This window comes from Spermophilus citellus, assembly GCF_964194105.1.
Source record: "Spermophilus citellus genome assembly, chromosome: 3".
In the NCBI taxonomy this organism is placed as follows: Eukaryota; Metazoa; Chordata; class Mammalia; order Rodentia; family Sciuridae; genus Spermophilus; species Spermophilus citellus.
The window spans coordinates 132,715,582-132,731,426 of NC_138184.1; the positions used below are offsets into that span (position 1 = coordinate 132,715,582).

General features: G+C 34.1%; 1 protein-coding gene across 9 annotated transcripts in view; it reads right to left on the reverse strand.

Annotated features, from left to right (window-relative positions):
- Positions 1–15,845, reverse strand: part of SUGCT (succinyl-CoA:glutarate-CoA transferase) — a 728,181-nt gene that overhangs the window by 680,495 nt on the left and 31,841 nt on the right. For 7 of the 9 annotated variants that reach the window (XM_081286414.1, XM_081286413.1, XM_081286412.1 and 4 more), the window contains exons 4-5: positions 9,278–9,363; positions 8,725–8,775 (exon numbers count right to left, since the gene is read on the reverse strand). The exons of 1 other annotated variant lie outside the window; for it this stretch is intronic. In XM_081286414.1, coding sequence (XP_081142540.1) covers positions 8,725–8,775; positions 9,278–9,363 — 137 coding nt within the window. The remainder of the gene's footprint in view (positions 1–8,724; positions 8,776–9,277; positions 9,364–15,845) is intronic. One more of the 9 variants, XM_081286411.1, reaches the window with a different exon arrangement.

Consider the following 15,845-nt stretch of genomic DNA (forward strand, 5'->3'; position numbering starts at 1 on the left):
CAATAACTCTACCTAATATCACCACACTCCCCACACACCCCAAAATATACACAGGGAAGCCCACACTTAATTTGATAGTGCTAGATACATGAAGCTTTACTTTAGGGGGACATATCAGACTGCATTCACTAACAGGGAATAACTGGCTCCTAAATTACAGACAATTAGAAGCCATGTTCTCTAGCCCACCAGAAAGCTAGTAGGAACCTGGACACCTCAAAGATCAAAGGAGACCTTCTAGAATTGTATCAGAGGTCAGCCAGTGTGAATCCTACCTCCACACCCAGGGAAAATTAGAGGTAAAGCTGAGGAGTGGTGGGTATCTTCTAAAGGTTACAAATCCTGATGAAATCCAAATCAAGAAGATTCCATAAGAAATCTCCACTCTTTGGCATAAAATATCATAAATACCTCTAATAGTTTTGATCTTACAAATATTACTTTTAATATTGCATTGATAAATATCCCCTTATTATTTTATTTTACAGCCCTTGACCCAATTGATTGCTCTATTTCTTTTGATGTTTTAAAGCTTTATTAGTAATTATTTTATCTTTGCTTTCCTGCCTCAATTTTACATTTCCTTCTTTTAGTCATTCTTTTCTCTCTTGCACTACCTTCTCCTGCCTCAAATACTCACCCTACTTTTTTCTTCTTTTTCTTTTATTTGTATTTTTTCTTTTTCTTTCTTTTTTTTCTTTGCCAATTTTTCTTCTTGTCCACTTTTCATCCCCTATATAGTGTAATAATTTTACTATCTTTAATAACTAATTTCTCAACATATTCATAACATTACTACAATTTCATATTAGATTATAGAGGCTGTGAAGAACATTTTCAGTAAGTTTTTCCCCTGTAAGGCTTAGTAGAACATGGCTTTGCTCCAATGTTATTGTAACTAATAGGGTTTAGTATCTTCTCTCAAAGTGGTACTGATACTAGGCATAAATGAGGACATACATTGAATGGGAATATGAATACTTGGATATTTGCCCAGCCTGGGCAATTAAGGAAAAGAAACTCATTAAATAGTTCCTTGCACAAAAGTAGAAAATATAAACATTCAAGCAGATGGGTAAACATACAAACAATACAAAAAAGTAAGGAAACTACCACGCCAAACAACCCACAACACTTCAACAACCGATCCCATTGACACCACAGTGGAGGAAATGTTGGATAAAGAATTTAGAAAGTAGGGCAGGGGATGTGGCTCAAGCGGTAGCGCGCTCGCCTGGCATGCGTGCAACCCGGGTTCGATCCTCAGCACCACATACCAACAAAGATGTTGTGTCCGCCGAGAACTAAAAAATAAATATTAAAAATTCTCTCTCTCTCTCTCTCTCTCTCTCTCTCTCTCTCTCTCTCTCCTCTCTCACTCTCTCTAAAAAAAAATTAAAAAAAAAAAAGAATTTAGAAAGTTAACATTTAAAATGCTCAATGAACTAAAAAAAGATGTAAGGAATAAAACATACAGGCCATTTCAATAAAGAGACAGAGATTCTGAGAAAGAATCAAAACTGAAAATGACTCAATAAATCAAGTTAAAAATTTAATTGAAAGATCACCAATAGAATAGACCACATAGAATACATATTTTCAGGCCTCAAAGCCAAAGTATATAAACTTGAAAACAAAGTCAACAATAAAAAAAACATGTAAAGAAATCACAGAATAATAAAAAAATTTGGAATAATATTAGAAGACCAAATTTAAGAATTATTGGCATAGAAGAAGGCACCAAAACAAAAACTAAAAGAAATGTACAACCTTTTCAATAAAATAATATCAGGAAATTTTCCAAATCTTAGGAGTGAGATGAAAATCCAAAATCAAGAGTCATTTAGAACCTCAAATAGACAAGTTAAAAATTATCCTCTTTGTCAGGCCTGGTGGCACACACCTGTAATCCTGGTGGAACAGGAGGCTGAGGCAGAAGGATTGCAAGTTCAAAGCCAGACTCAGGAAAAGTGAGGAGCTAAGCAACTCAGTGAGACCCTGTCTCTAGACAAATTACAAAATAGGACTGAGGATGTGGCTCAGTGGTTGTGTCCCCCACAAAAAAAAAAAAAATCCTCTTCAAGAAACAGATAAAAAATCTTCTTCTTGGGGCTGGGGATGTGGCTCAAGTGGTAGCGCGCTCGCCTGGCATGCGTGCGGCCCGGGTTCGATCCTCAGCACCACATACAAACAAAGATGTTGTGTCCGCCGAGAACTAAAAAATAAATATTAAAAATTCTCTCATTCTCTCTCTCTCTCTCTCTCTCCCCTCTCACTCTCTCTTTAAAAAAAAAATCTTCTTCTTGATACAGAACAAGGACATAATTTTTTTTAAATTGCAAGATAAAAACACCAGGTCACATTTGGAGGTAAACTAATTAGGATTTCCACTAATTTCTAATACCAGACCCTAAAAGTCAGAGGACTTGGAATAATATATACCAATCCCTAAGAGATAATGGACACCAATAAATACTGCTATATCCAACAAAACTATTCTTCAGAATTTAAGATAGAAACAAAAAGTATTCATAACCACTAAACTAGCATAATAGCTAAACTATGTAACCAACCTAGATGTCCCTCAACAGATGAATGGATAAAGAAAATGTGGTACATACACACAATGGATTATTAGCAGCCTTAAAGAAGAATAAAACTATGGCATTTGCAGGTAAATGGATGGATTTTGAGAATATCATGCTAAATAAGCCAACTATAAAAAACAAAAGGCCGAATGTTTTCTCTGATAAGCAAATGCTGATCCATAATGGCAGGTGGGTGCAGTTAGGGAAGAATGAAGAAGCTTTAGATTGTGCAAAGGGAAGTAAGGAGGCTGGAGGAGGTATGGGGATGGGAAGGATGGTATAATGAGACGGACATTATTACCCTATATACATGTATGATTATACTACCAGTGTGACTCTGCATTATTGTACAGCCAGAGAAATGAGAAGTTTTTCTCCATTTGTGTACAATGTGTCAAAATGCATTCTACTATCAAATATAACTAATTAGAACAATTTTAAAATAAATATATATATATATATATATATATATATATATATATATATTCAATGAAATATTTCACACAGAAGAAATGAAAAATAAATATCAGAGAAAGCATATGGATGAATCTCATAAGAAGAATAGTCAATTGAAGAAGAACCAAGTCTAAATTAAGCATTAGAAATAAATCAAGATAAAGGAAATAAAAATCATCTCCCTATAATAGCACTGAATATAAATGATCTAAACTCTGCAATCAAAAGATATAGATTGGCAGAATTGAGTAAAAAACATAAGACCTAACCATATGTTGTTTACAAGAGACTCGCCTTACAGGCAAAAACATTCACAAGCTAAAAATGAAAAGATGGAAAAATAAATGTCATGCAAATAGAGACCAAAAGTAAGCAGGAACAGCTATTCTCACCTCTAACAAAGTAGATTTTAAGTCAAAATTGACCCAAATAGACAAAGAAGGTCACTTTAATACTGGTTAAGGGAATCATCCAACAAAAAGATACAATAATTGTAAATACTTATGCCCCAAATATCAGTGCACCTACATACATAAAACAAACCCTTCTTGATATAAAGAACCAACAAGACCACAACACAATAATAAAAGGTGATTTTAATATACCTCTTTCACCAATAGATAGATCATGCAGACATAAATAAAGACCCTTCAGAACTAAAAAATATTATTAATCGAGGGGGGATAGTAGAGGATAGGAAAGGCAGCAGAATATAATAGACATGAGTATGGCAATATGTAAATCAATGGAAGTGTAACTGATGTGATTCTGCAATCTGTATACGGGGTAAAAATGGGAGTTCATAACCCACTTGAAACAAAGTGTGAAATATGATATATCAAGAACTATGTAATGTTTTGAACAACCAACAATATAAATAAATAAATAAATAAATTTTAAAACCAAAAAAATATATATTATTAATCAAATGAACATAACAGACATCTATAGACTATTTCATCTGTCAACAACTGAATTCACTTTTTTAGCTGCACAGAGAACCTTTTCTAAAAAACATCTTATCTTAGGACACATAGCAAGTCTTCACACATGGAAAAAAAATACATAAATGCCTTGCCTCTCATCACATCATAATAGAATGAAATTACAAATCAATAACAAGATAAAAACAGAAATCATATTAATACCTGTATATCAAATAGTGTACTTTTAAATGAGAAGTGGGTCATAAAAACAATCAGGGGTAAAATCAAAAAAATTCTTAGAAGAATATGAGAACAGAGACACAACATACAATAACTCTGGGGCAGTATGAAGGCAGTTCTAAGAGGAAAGTTTATAGCATTGAGTGTCTATATTAAAAAAATAAGAAAGATCCAAAATAAATAATCTAATGCTACACCTCAAGGTCTTAGAAAAAGAAGAATAATGGGCTGCAGTTATATCTCAATGGCAGAGTGCTTGCCTCACATGTGTGAGGCACTGGGTTCAATTCTCAGCACCACATAAAAATAGAACAAAATAAAGACATGCTGTCCATCTATAATTACAAAAAAAATTTTTAAAGAAAAGGAAGAATAAATGAATTCCAGAATTAGTAGGAGACAGGAAAAATTAAGATCTGGATCAAAATTAGTGAAATTTGTAATTAAAAATAAGTAAAAGTATCAATGCAACAAAGAGTTGGTTCTTTGAAGAGATAAACCAGGATCTACTAGAAAATAAAATGAGGAGTAAAAAAGACTGTTTTTTAATATTACTGTATATCATCTCTTCCTTATCTGAGTGCTTACAAATCACCTAAAAATCTATTATAGAATTTTTCCCAGAATAAAAGGCAAGAATAACTTTGTATGAATTAGAAAAACCACCATATTTATTTATTTACTTAAGAAAGGAATAAAATGATCTTCCTTTCAGTCACAGAATAGGTGAAATCAATGTGAAATATACAGTATCTAATCTTAGTTTTATCTATAGATATAATTTAGGACAGGGTAAGCAAAAATAAAAATTTAACCACACATATGAGGAAATCATAAAGTTAAGTTTAAAATATTATATCAAATAATATCTTTAATTACAGAAGTATACTGGAGGAATTTAAAGGCAAAATCTCACATCTTCTGTTTACTTTCAAATAGTTCAAACACACACACACACACAAACACACACACACACAGTCTACATGTTGTACATGTGTAAGCATACATAGGAAAATGCTAACATTGCTTTATCTAAGTAGAGTAAAGGGTTTGCTATTCCTTCAACTTTATGGTTTAAATTTTCATAATAAAATACTGGCAGAAAACAAAACTCACAGTTTTTATATGGTCTTACATTATATGCTCTCCTGACCATAATATATGCCCATAAAAGGGATAGCCTGTCAACTAATTAATATACCGAATTATTTGAAATATAGGATGGCATATGTTCGAAAGTAATCAAATCATGTTGCTATGAAAATACCAGGCTCCATGTAGATTTTCTAAGCAGAATTTTGCTTTTAACAAAGCCTGATTTTGGTTGGCCTCATAGACAAAGGAGTTATACTTTTGAAACTCTTGGTTATCCAGCTAATTGTTTTACATAATGCTTTGGGACCATATCTATAAACTAGACTCATTATATGAGCAATCGTAGCCACTAAGATCTGAATGTACAGGTTGTTGTTGCTACTCTTATGGCCAAAAGAGAAATCCTTGTCAGAAAGAATATAAAAGAGTAGGCAAAAATAATTCTCCCTTTAGGCTGAATTATATATAAGTTATATAAATATAACTTATGCTAAAAGCAGTTAACATAAAAAATGTTTCTAGGCTGGGGATATAGCTCAGCTGGTAGAGTGCTGGCCTAAGATGCACAAGGCCATGGGTTCAATCCCCAGCACCATCACCAAAAAATAAAATGTCCCAGATGATCTATTTAAATTTAATGTGAGTTAAAATGTACTTACTTCATCAGACTTGAAGAGAAATAAAGCCCACAATGAAACAATTATTTTAAATTATTACAATCTCATAGAGCACACTGGCATGATCCAAATAATATGGGAAGGAAGTACCAGCAACTCAATTATTTAGGTCAGAATTATACATGTTGGCCTAAAATATTCATCTGTACATAATGTGTAGCGACAGTTACACATTCTACCTAACACTGTCCCACTGAGAAACCCTAATGAAAATATATTTGTTCAATTAAATCTGAAACCTTGACTACTCAGGATGAGATAAAAGAATGTTCTGATGTGGAAGCAAAAAACGGGACTTTGAACACTGAAACTAAACTAAATAAGCAACAAAGACCAGAAGAAGGACTGGGACTGTAGCTCAGCGGCAAAGCGCTTACCTTCCATATGGGAGGCACTGGGTTTGATCCTCAGAAACACAGAAAAAAATCCACAAATAAAATAAAGGAATACTGTCCATCTACAAATACCAAAAAAAAAAAAAAAAAGAGACCAGAAGAAGTATTATTGAGAAAAGAACAATGCCCTAGATGATATAAGAAGAAGGAAGAGAAGAGGAAAACAAATAGGAAAGGGAGGAAGGGGAAGAAGAGGAGGAGGAGGAGGAAGAGGGGGAGGAGGAGGAGGAAGAGGAAGATGAAGACAAGGACCAGGAGGAAGAGGAATTAGAAGAGAAAGGACTGAGAACGCAGACAATGAGAGCTAGGTCCAAGGTGATGGTAGCTCTAGTAAGAAAATAAAGCAGGCCAACAATGATGGAGAGCAATTTAAAAAATCAAACTGAGTTATCAACTTAAAGAAAAATAAAGATAAATCTAAGTGATATTATAGAAAAGATATGGGAAAGCAGGGTGGTATGATCTCAGGGCAATTTTTAAGCTTTGGGTTCAAAATATATCTAGTAAACAAAAAAAATATTCCAAATTTGTGGGACTGATCCTGCAGAACCAAAAGAGATCATCATTGATTCTGATCTTAAAAAATTAAAAGAAATGATTTTTCAAACACCCAGGTAAGTAAAGAAAGCAGCAGCAGATGTATGAGGTTAAAGTTAGTTTGGTAACAAATATTTTTTTTTTAAATTTAAGATTTCAGACTTGGTTTTCTAATCAAATATATACATCCATTAGAGTAGATTATAAAACTTAAAGACAGCAAACAAGTTTAATTTCACATAATGAAACCATCCTCATGTGCATAAGGAAATAATAGATATTGCTTAATTAGTGTTGACTATGTGGCAGGCACTCTTTTCTACACATTTTGCACATTAAAAACTCAATTCTAACAACAACTCTAGAAAAAAAGCTAATAATATTATTCCCAGGGACTGGGGATGTGGCTCAAGCGGTAGCGCGCTCGCCTGGCATGTGTGCGGCCCGGTTTGATCCTCAGCGCCACATACAAACAAAGATGTTGTGTCCGCCGAGAACTAAAAAATAAATATTAAAAATTCTCTCTCTCTCTCTCTCTCTCTCTTTCTCTCTCTCTCTCTCTCTCTCTCTCTCTCTCTCAAAAAAAAAAAAAGCACACATTTAAAAAAATATTATTCCCAGTTAATTGATGAGGAAATTGAGGCACAAAGAGGTTAAATAACCTTCCTGAACTCATATAGCTAGCAAGACAGCATTAGAAACTCACTTAAAGATAGTACTTTTAACTGTTATTTCATCCTTCCCCTCTCTGAAAGATGATGAGTCAGGTCTGGACATAATGGCTATCTGAATAAATTCTATAAAAAGCTTAGGTTTTCCAATGATATTACTTGAGTTCAAATGTCAGTTTTTCCCCTTACTAATGTTAAAAGAAAAATTGTTAAATAAATTAAATTTAGAAAAATTTATTTGAGAATAATATGATTTATTATGTAAGCAACTCTCAGAATCAGGAGAGATTCAGAGTTCTCCACCCACTGCCCAGCAAGTGGGCAGGCAGTATTTAGAAATAAAAAAATGATCTGACATTCCAAAATAACGTGATTGGTTATAGTCCGACATTTGCTTCATATGGACATGGTCTGATCAATTGGCAGCTTGTGATTTGCTGAAGTTTGCAACTGAAATTGGCTGAGATTTCATCATTTGTTATAAGAACATACTCTTTAATTAGTTTTTGGTTGGTTTACATACTAAATTAGATTTTAAGTTTTCAATATACTGAGGCAACTTTAAGCCAAATATAATTTAATTTAGCATTAGTTATGTAATCTTTGGAGCACCACTTACTTTGGAGCACCACTTAGACCTTATGAGACTCAATGCCATTCTATGAAAATGGGGATCTAATGCTTCATTTACAAAGCAAATTGAGGTTTATCGGAGATAATGTAAGTGCCCAAGTTCAGAATCTGATGCAAAAAAACACTCGGTAGATAGTAGCTAGGACTGTAATTATACACAATATACAAGGAAATATAAAGCACATTATATTTACTAAAAAAGCCAACTTCTTAGATGTAGTTTATAGGAAAATAACAAATTGTCATACAAGATAGTTTTAAAACACTTTTGCTCTGATATTTATTTATTTTTTTAAGAGAGAGTGAGAGAGGAGAGAGAGAGAGAATTTTTAATATTTATTTTTTAGTTCTCGGCGGACACAACATCTTTGTTGGTATGTGGTGCTGAGGATCAAACCCGGGCCGCACGCATGCCAGGCAAGTGCGCTACCACTTGTTGCTCTGATATTTAAATCACAAATTACAACAAGTGGTAGGCAAAATGCCTTCCATAGAATATACTGTACCTCTTTGATGATTTTCACCCCTTTTGGATCCTTGATATTAACAGCTATGCTCTAAAAATAAAATATATATATATATTTAAAATATTATCATAAAGGCTTTATTTTATTATTGACAGTCCAACAAGAGAGTCATTCACATCGTAGATTCTCCTCTTAAAGCAAAATTATATCCCTCATGAAGAATTATTTAAATCATTTTTACTGATTATATTCGCTATCAGAATGATATCAAGGATTATAATAAATGGTTTTCAATAGTAATATGAGTATTAGAGAGTTAGCATTCTCTAAAACAATGTAAAGAATCAAATGATTTCTCTCTTTCATAAAATGATTTTCACTATAAATTCTCATGAAATGTTTTAAGTTAATAGAGAAAGAAGATTAATTTTAAAATCCCTGCTTCTATTTGATAACTGATGAATAAAGAAAATTTCATATTGTTTGAAATATTAATTATATCTACAAAAAAAGCCATGATGCTATCCAAAGCTTTGTGATAATATAAAAACTACACAAATAATGCAAAAAAAAGAAATTATGATATCCTTACTTTTTTATTTCGGTTAACACTGAGAAAATATGTACTTTCTGTATCCACAAAAGGTGGCCCCCAAGTTCGTGTATCATCACCAGCTCCTAAAAATAACAACACGAGCTATTAATTCTTAGCTTCAAAACATCATGAGAGATTTTTATAAGTTCTGAATAAGTATTAGTGTGAGATATTAACCATTATAATTACCTGTATAGGCAATAACAATTAACTTTTATTACTAGCCCTCTAAAAAGTAAAGAATTTATGAACTTGGATAAAGTTTTAAATTCTAGTCATTTAAATGATATAATCTATTAACCATTAAACTTTATTTACTCTCTTGAGACGGATCAAGGCATAATCTTTTTGAAGGGAAAAAAGAGAATAAAAAATAAATCTATTTATTTTTTAAAAACCCACAAGAGAAATAGAGTGCACAAGTAAGAATAGAAAAGAAGTATTAGTTCTAACAGGAAATAAACCAATAATTACACAAAGCAATAAATACTAAATACCAATGGAAGGACATACTCAAAACATTGACAGGGAGGAGGGAGTTGGGGAGAATGAACTCCAAGGGTCCACAAAGAGAACTACCCAATAATAAGCCCATCAGTGGTTTGTGAGAAAGGTATGTAAAGCCCAGATATTTGGTATATGATAGGACCTCTCAGAATCACCAGCAACTCCCTTTTTTTTTTTTAACTCACAATATTTTAAAATAGAAGGAAGAGGAGAAGCAACAATGCCAAGATAAAGTTGAGATTCATTTAGTTTAAATATTTGCATGCATCTATCAGGTAGAAGTAGGTCAGAAGTTACACTGGAGGCCTAAGAAAGCTTGCCTCTTCTCTTGTCCTTAGAATATAGCCACGATTTTAGAAAGGCAGAAAGATCAGTGTTATTTGACCCGAAACATAAGATAAAAGATCACAAACTATTAAACCAGAAAGCTTGAAAACATGTTTTATTTGACCCACAGAGTTTCTAAGTTTTTTAACAATCTGCTAAGATTTCAAAATCTGGAAATCTCATGTAAAAACTTAACCTTTCTTAAATGGTTTTTCAATCCATTCATTGATTCAACACTTATTGAGCACCAGCTAAGTGAAGATACTGCTCTATCCAGGGCAAAAATGGCAATGAACAAAAGACCAAAATTCCTGATCTCATATCCCTGCTTATAGGTACAATCTGGAGTTTTAGTGGCCTCATTTGCTGCCCCTCCAGCCCGTTTCACTCATTTACATATCCTGCCAGGTCCTGCAGGCATTATAGATTACACATATGGACTTGCTAACTCTAAAAGAAAAGATAAAAACTATACTTAAGTTTGATATGCTCTTATGATTACATAAGTAAGAATAAGTCCTAAGTCAGAAACTGCAATCAAATTTTATTTAATTGAAGAAATGGAAAAGTAGACATAAAAAGAGAGTCTACTGGAATTTAGAAATACTATCAAGTTGCATTCAATGAAACTGCTACTAGTCATTTTTCCTCATATCCACGTTGAGTAAGTATCTCAAAAACCCAGAACAATTGAATATATATTATGAACATTAAAATGTATTGGGCAAGAGGGTTTATCAGCCAAAAAAGGAGCAATAAACACCTGCTAGGTGTTTGAGAGGTAATAAAGGCCTTGACAAAGAAAGTTCTCCTCATATCGGAACCTAAAGTACAAAGGAGAAACAGGGATAAGTAAATAAGGAATAATAATTTATGAAAGTAATGTAAGTACAATTACTAAACTGTTGACCAACGGAAATAGAAAGGAAAATTAGATGGGATGCTCCATACAAGAAAGGAAGACACAAGAAAACCAATAGTTGAAATCAGGAGGTGCTCTGATGTTGAAATCAAATCAAAATGTATAAATTAGAAGCTTTAAACAACTGGAGTGGGGAGTGTTCAGCTAAAAAAATAAATATTCTTCAGTATGTATCCAGTAATGACAGAAAGTGATAAACTTTGTTGACTGGATATATGAAGCAAATGTCTCAAGAAAGCAGGACCCTCCAGGCACTTCTATTATCTGAGACTGATAAACACGGGCTCAGATGAATATAACAAGATAAAATACAATAATATATAATACTCCTATGCTGATCAGAGAATCTTCTGCTAACTGCTTTGGCCTCATAGGAAGATCTGATTAGCAGGAAATGGAATCTTCCAGGTCAAATATTCTACTTTAAAATATGGTTTATTGGGCTGGGGATGTGGCTCAAGCGGTAGCGCACTCGCCTGGCATGCGTGCGGCCCGGGTTCGATCCTCAGCACCACATACCAACAAAGATGTTGTGTCCGCCAAGAACTAAAAAATAAATATTAAAAATTCTCTCTCTCTCTCTCCTCTCTCACTCTCTCTTTAAAAAAAATAATAAAATAAAATAAAATATGGTTTATCACAGATGGTAAATTAATGTTGATATAATTATAAATTCATCCCTATGAGCCTTATGGATAGATGCACACTAATCAGCACTAGACCATTCTCATTAATTTGAGAATTCTTTTCCAAATCCATAAGGACTAAATCTTAGAACTTAAATAGTAATACTATTTTTTTTTATTATTTTATTGTTGGTTGTTCAAAACATTACATAGTTCTTAATATACCATATTTCACAGAATGATTCAAGTGGGTTATGAACTCCCACCTTTACCCCGTATACAGATTGCTGTGTCACATCAGTTACATTTCCATTGATTTACAAATTGCCTTTCTAGTGACTGATGTATTCTGCTGTCTATCCCATTCTCCACTATCCCTCCTCCCCTCCCCTCCCCTCCCCTCCCCTTCTCTCTCTCCACCCCCTCTACTGTAAATCGTTTCTTACACTTATATAATTTCTCTCCTACTCCTCCTTTCCTCTTATATGTAATTGTGTATAACCCTGAGGCTCACCTTCCAATTCCATGCAATTTCCCTTAACTCTCCCTTTCCCTCCCGCCTATCATCCCGGTTAAATGTTAATCTTCTTCTCCAGCTCTTCATCTCTACCCTGTCCTTGGTTACTCCCCTTATATCAAAGAAGACATTTGGCATTTGTTTTTTAAGGATTGGCTAGCTTCACTTAGCATAATCTGCTCTAATGCCATCCATTTCCCTCCAAATTCTATGATTTTGTCATTTCTTAATGCAGAGTAATACTCCATTGTGTATAAATGCCACATTTTTTTAGTCCATTCATCTATTGAAGGGCTTCTAGGTTGGTTCCACAATCTTGCTATCGTGAATTGTGCTGCTATGAACATGGATGTAGCAGTGTCCCTGTAGCATGCTCTTGTTAGGTCTTTAGGGAATAGACCGAGAAGGGGAATAGCTGCGTCAAATGGTGGTTCCATTCCCAGCTTTCCAAGAAATCTCCATACTGCTTTCCAAATTGGCTGCACCATTTTGCAGTCCCACCAACAATGAACAAGTGTACCCATTTCCCCGCATCCTCGCCATCACTTATTGTTGTTGGACTTCTTAATGGCTGCCAATCTTACTGGAGTGAGATGGTATCTTAGGGTGGTTTTGATTTGCATTTCTCTGACTGCTAGCGATGTTGAACATTTTTTCATGTACTTGTTGATTGATTGTATGTCCTCCTCTGAGAAGTGTCTGTTCAAGTCCTTGGCCCATTTGTTGATTGAGTTATTTGTTATCTTATTATCTAATTTTTTGAGTTCTTTGTATACTCTGGATATTAGGGCTCTATCTGAAGTGTGTGGGGTAAAGATTTGTTCCCTGGATGTAGGCTCCCTGTTTATCTCTCTTATTGTTTCTTTTGTTGAGAGAAAACTTTTTAGTTTGAGTAAGTCCCATTTGTTGATTCTGGTTGTTAACTCTTGCGCTATGGGTGTCCTATTGAGGAATTTGGAGCCTGACCACACAGTATGTAGATCATAGCCGACCTTTTCTTCTATCAGACGCCGTGTCTCTGACTTAATATCGAGCTCCTTGATCCATTTTGAGTTAACTTTTGTGCATGGCGAGAGAAAGGGATTCAATTTCATTTTGATGCAAATGGATTTCCAGTTTTCCCAGCACCATATGTTGAAGATGCTATCCTTCCTCCATTGCATGCTTTTAGCCCCTTTATCAAATATAAGATAGTTGTAGTTTTGTGGATTGGTTACTGTGTCTTCTATTCTGTACCATTGGTCCACTCACCTGTTTTGGTACCGGTACCATGCTGTTTTTGTTACTATTGCTCTGTAGTATAGTTTGAAGTCTGGTATCGCTATACCGCCTGATTCACACTTCCTGCTTAGCATTGTTTTTGCTATTCTGGGTCTTTTATTATTCCATATGAATTTCCTGATTGTTTTATCTATTTCTACAAGAAATGCTGTTGGGATTTTGATTGGGATAGCATTGAACTTATAGAGAACTTTTGGTAATATCGCCATTTTGATGATGTTAGTTCTGCCTATCCATGAACAGGGTATATTTTTCCATCTTCTGAGGTCTTCTTCTATGTCTCTTTTTAGAGTTCTGTAGTTTTCATTGTATAGGTCTTTCACCTCTTTTGTTAGGTTGATTCCCAGGTATTTTATTTTTTGGGGGGATATTGTGAATGGAGTAGTTGTCCTCATTTCCGTTTCAGAGGATTTGTCGCTGATATACAGGAATGCATTTGATTTATGCGTGTTGATTTTATATCCTGCCACTTTGATGAATTCATTTATTAACTCTAATAGTTTCTTTGTAGACCCTTTTGGGTCTGTTAGGTATAGAATCATATCGTCTGCAAATAGTGATAATTTAAGTTCTTCTTTTCCTATTTTTATGCCTCTAATTTCTTTCGTCTGTCTGATTGCTCTGGCCAGTGTTTCGAGAACTATGTTGAACAGAAGTGGTGAGAGAGGGCATCCCTGTTTTGTACCAGATCTTAGAGGGAATGCCTTCAATTTTTCTCCATTCAGAATGATGCTGGCCTGTGGCTTATCATAGATTGCTTTAACAATGTTGAGGTATGATCCTGTTATCCCTAATTTTTCTAGAGTTTTGAACATAAAGGGATGCTGTACTTTGTCGAATGCTTTTTCTGCATCTATCGAGATGATCATATGGTTCTTATTTTTAAGTCTATTGATGTGGTGAATAACATTTATTGATTTCCGTATATTGAACCAGCCTTGCATCCCAGGGATGAATCCTACTTGATCATGGTGTATAATTTTTTTGATACGATTTTGAATCCGATTCGCCAGAATTTTATTGAGGATTTTTGCATCTAGGTTCATTAGAGATATTGGTCTGTAGTTTTCTTTCTTTGAAGTGTCTCTGTCTGGTTTAGGTATCAGGGTGATGTTGGCATCGTAGAATGTCTTTGGAAGTTCTCCCTCTTTTTCTATTTCCTGAAATAGCTTGAAAAGTATTGGTGTTAGTTCCTCTTTAAAGGTTTTGTAAAACTCTGCTGTATACCCGTCCGGTCCTGGGCTTTTCTTAGTTGGTAGTCTTTTGATGGTTTCTTCTATTTCTTCTATTGTTATTGGTCTGTTTAGGCTGTCTATATCTTCCTGACTCAATCTGGGCAGATCATATGACTTAAGAAATTTATCGATGCCTTTACTATCTTCTATTTTATTGGAGTATAAGGATTCAAAGTAATTTCTGATTATCTTCTGTATTTCTGAAGTATCTGTTGTGATATTGTCTTTTTCATCCCTTATGCTAGTAATTTGGGTTCTCTCTCTTCTTCTCTTCGTTAGCATGGCTAAGGATCTGTCGATTTTCTTTATTTTTTCAAAGAACCAACTTTTGGTTTTGTCAATTTTTTCAATTGTTTCTTTTGTTTCAATTTCATTAATTTCAGCTCTGATTTTAATTATTTCTTGCCTTCTACTTCTTTTGCTGTTGTTTTGCTCTTCTTTTTCTAGGATTTTGAGATGATATATGAGGTAGTTTATTTGTTGGTTTTTTCTTTTTTTAAGGAATGCGCTCCAAGCAATGAATTTTCCTCTTAAAACTGATTTCAATGTGTCCCATAGATTCCGATATGTTGTGTCTGTGATTTCATTTAACTCTAAGAAGTTTTTAATTTCCTCCTTAATGTCTTCTATAACCCATTGATCATTCAGTAACCTATTGTTCATTCTCCAAGTGATGCATGATTTTTCCTTCCTTCTTTTATCGTTGATTTTCAGTTTCATTCCATTATGATCAGATAAGATGCATGGTATTATTTCTACTCCTTTATATTGTCTAAGAGTTGCCCTGTGACATAATATATGATCTATTTTTGTGAAGGATCCATGTGCTGCTGAGAAAAAAGTGTAACTACTTGATGTTGGGTGGTATATTCTATATATGTCAATTAAGTCTAGGTTGTTAATTGTGTTGTTGAGTTCTATAGTTTCCTTATTTAACTTTTGTTTGGAAGATCTGTCCAGTGGTGAGAGAGGTGTGTTGAAGTCTCCCATGATTATTGTATGGTGGTCTATTAGACTCTTGTGCTTGAGAAGAGTTTGCTTGATGAACGTAGCTGCACCATTGTTTGGGGCATATATATTTATGATTGTTATGTCTTGTTGGTGTATGGTTCCCTTGAGCAGTATGTAGTGTCCCTCTTTATCCTTTTTG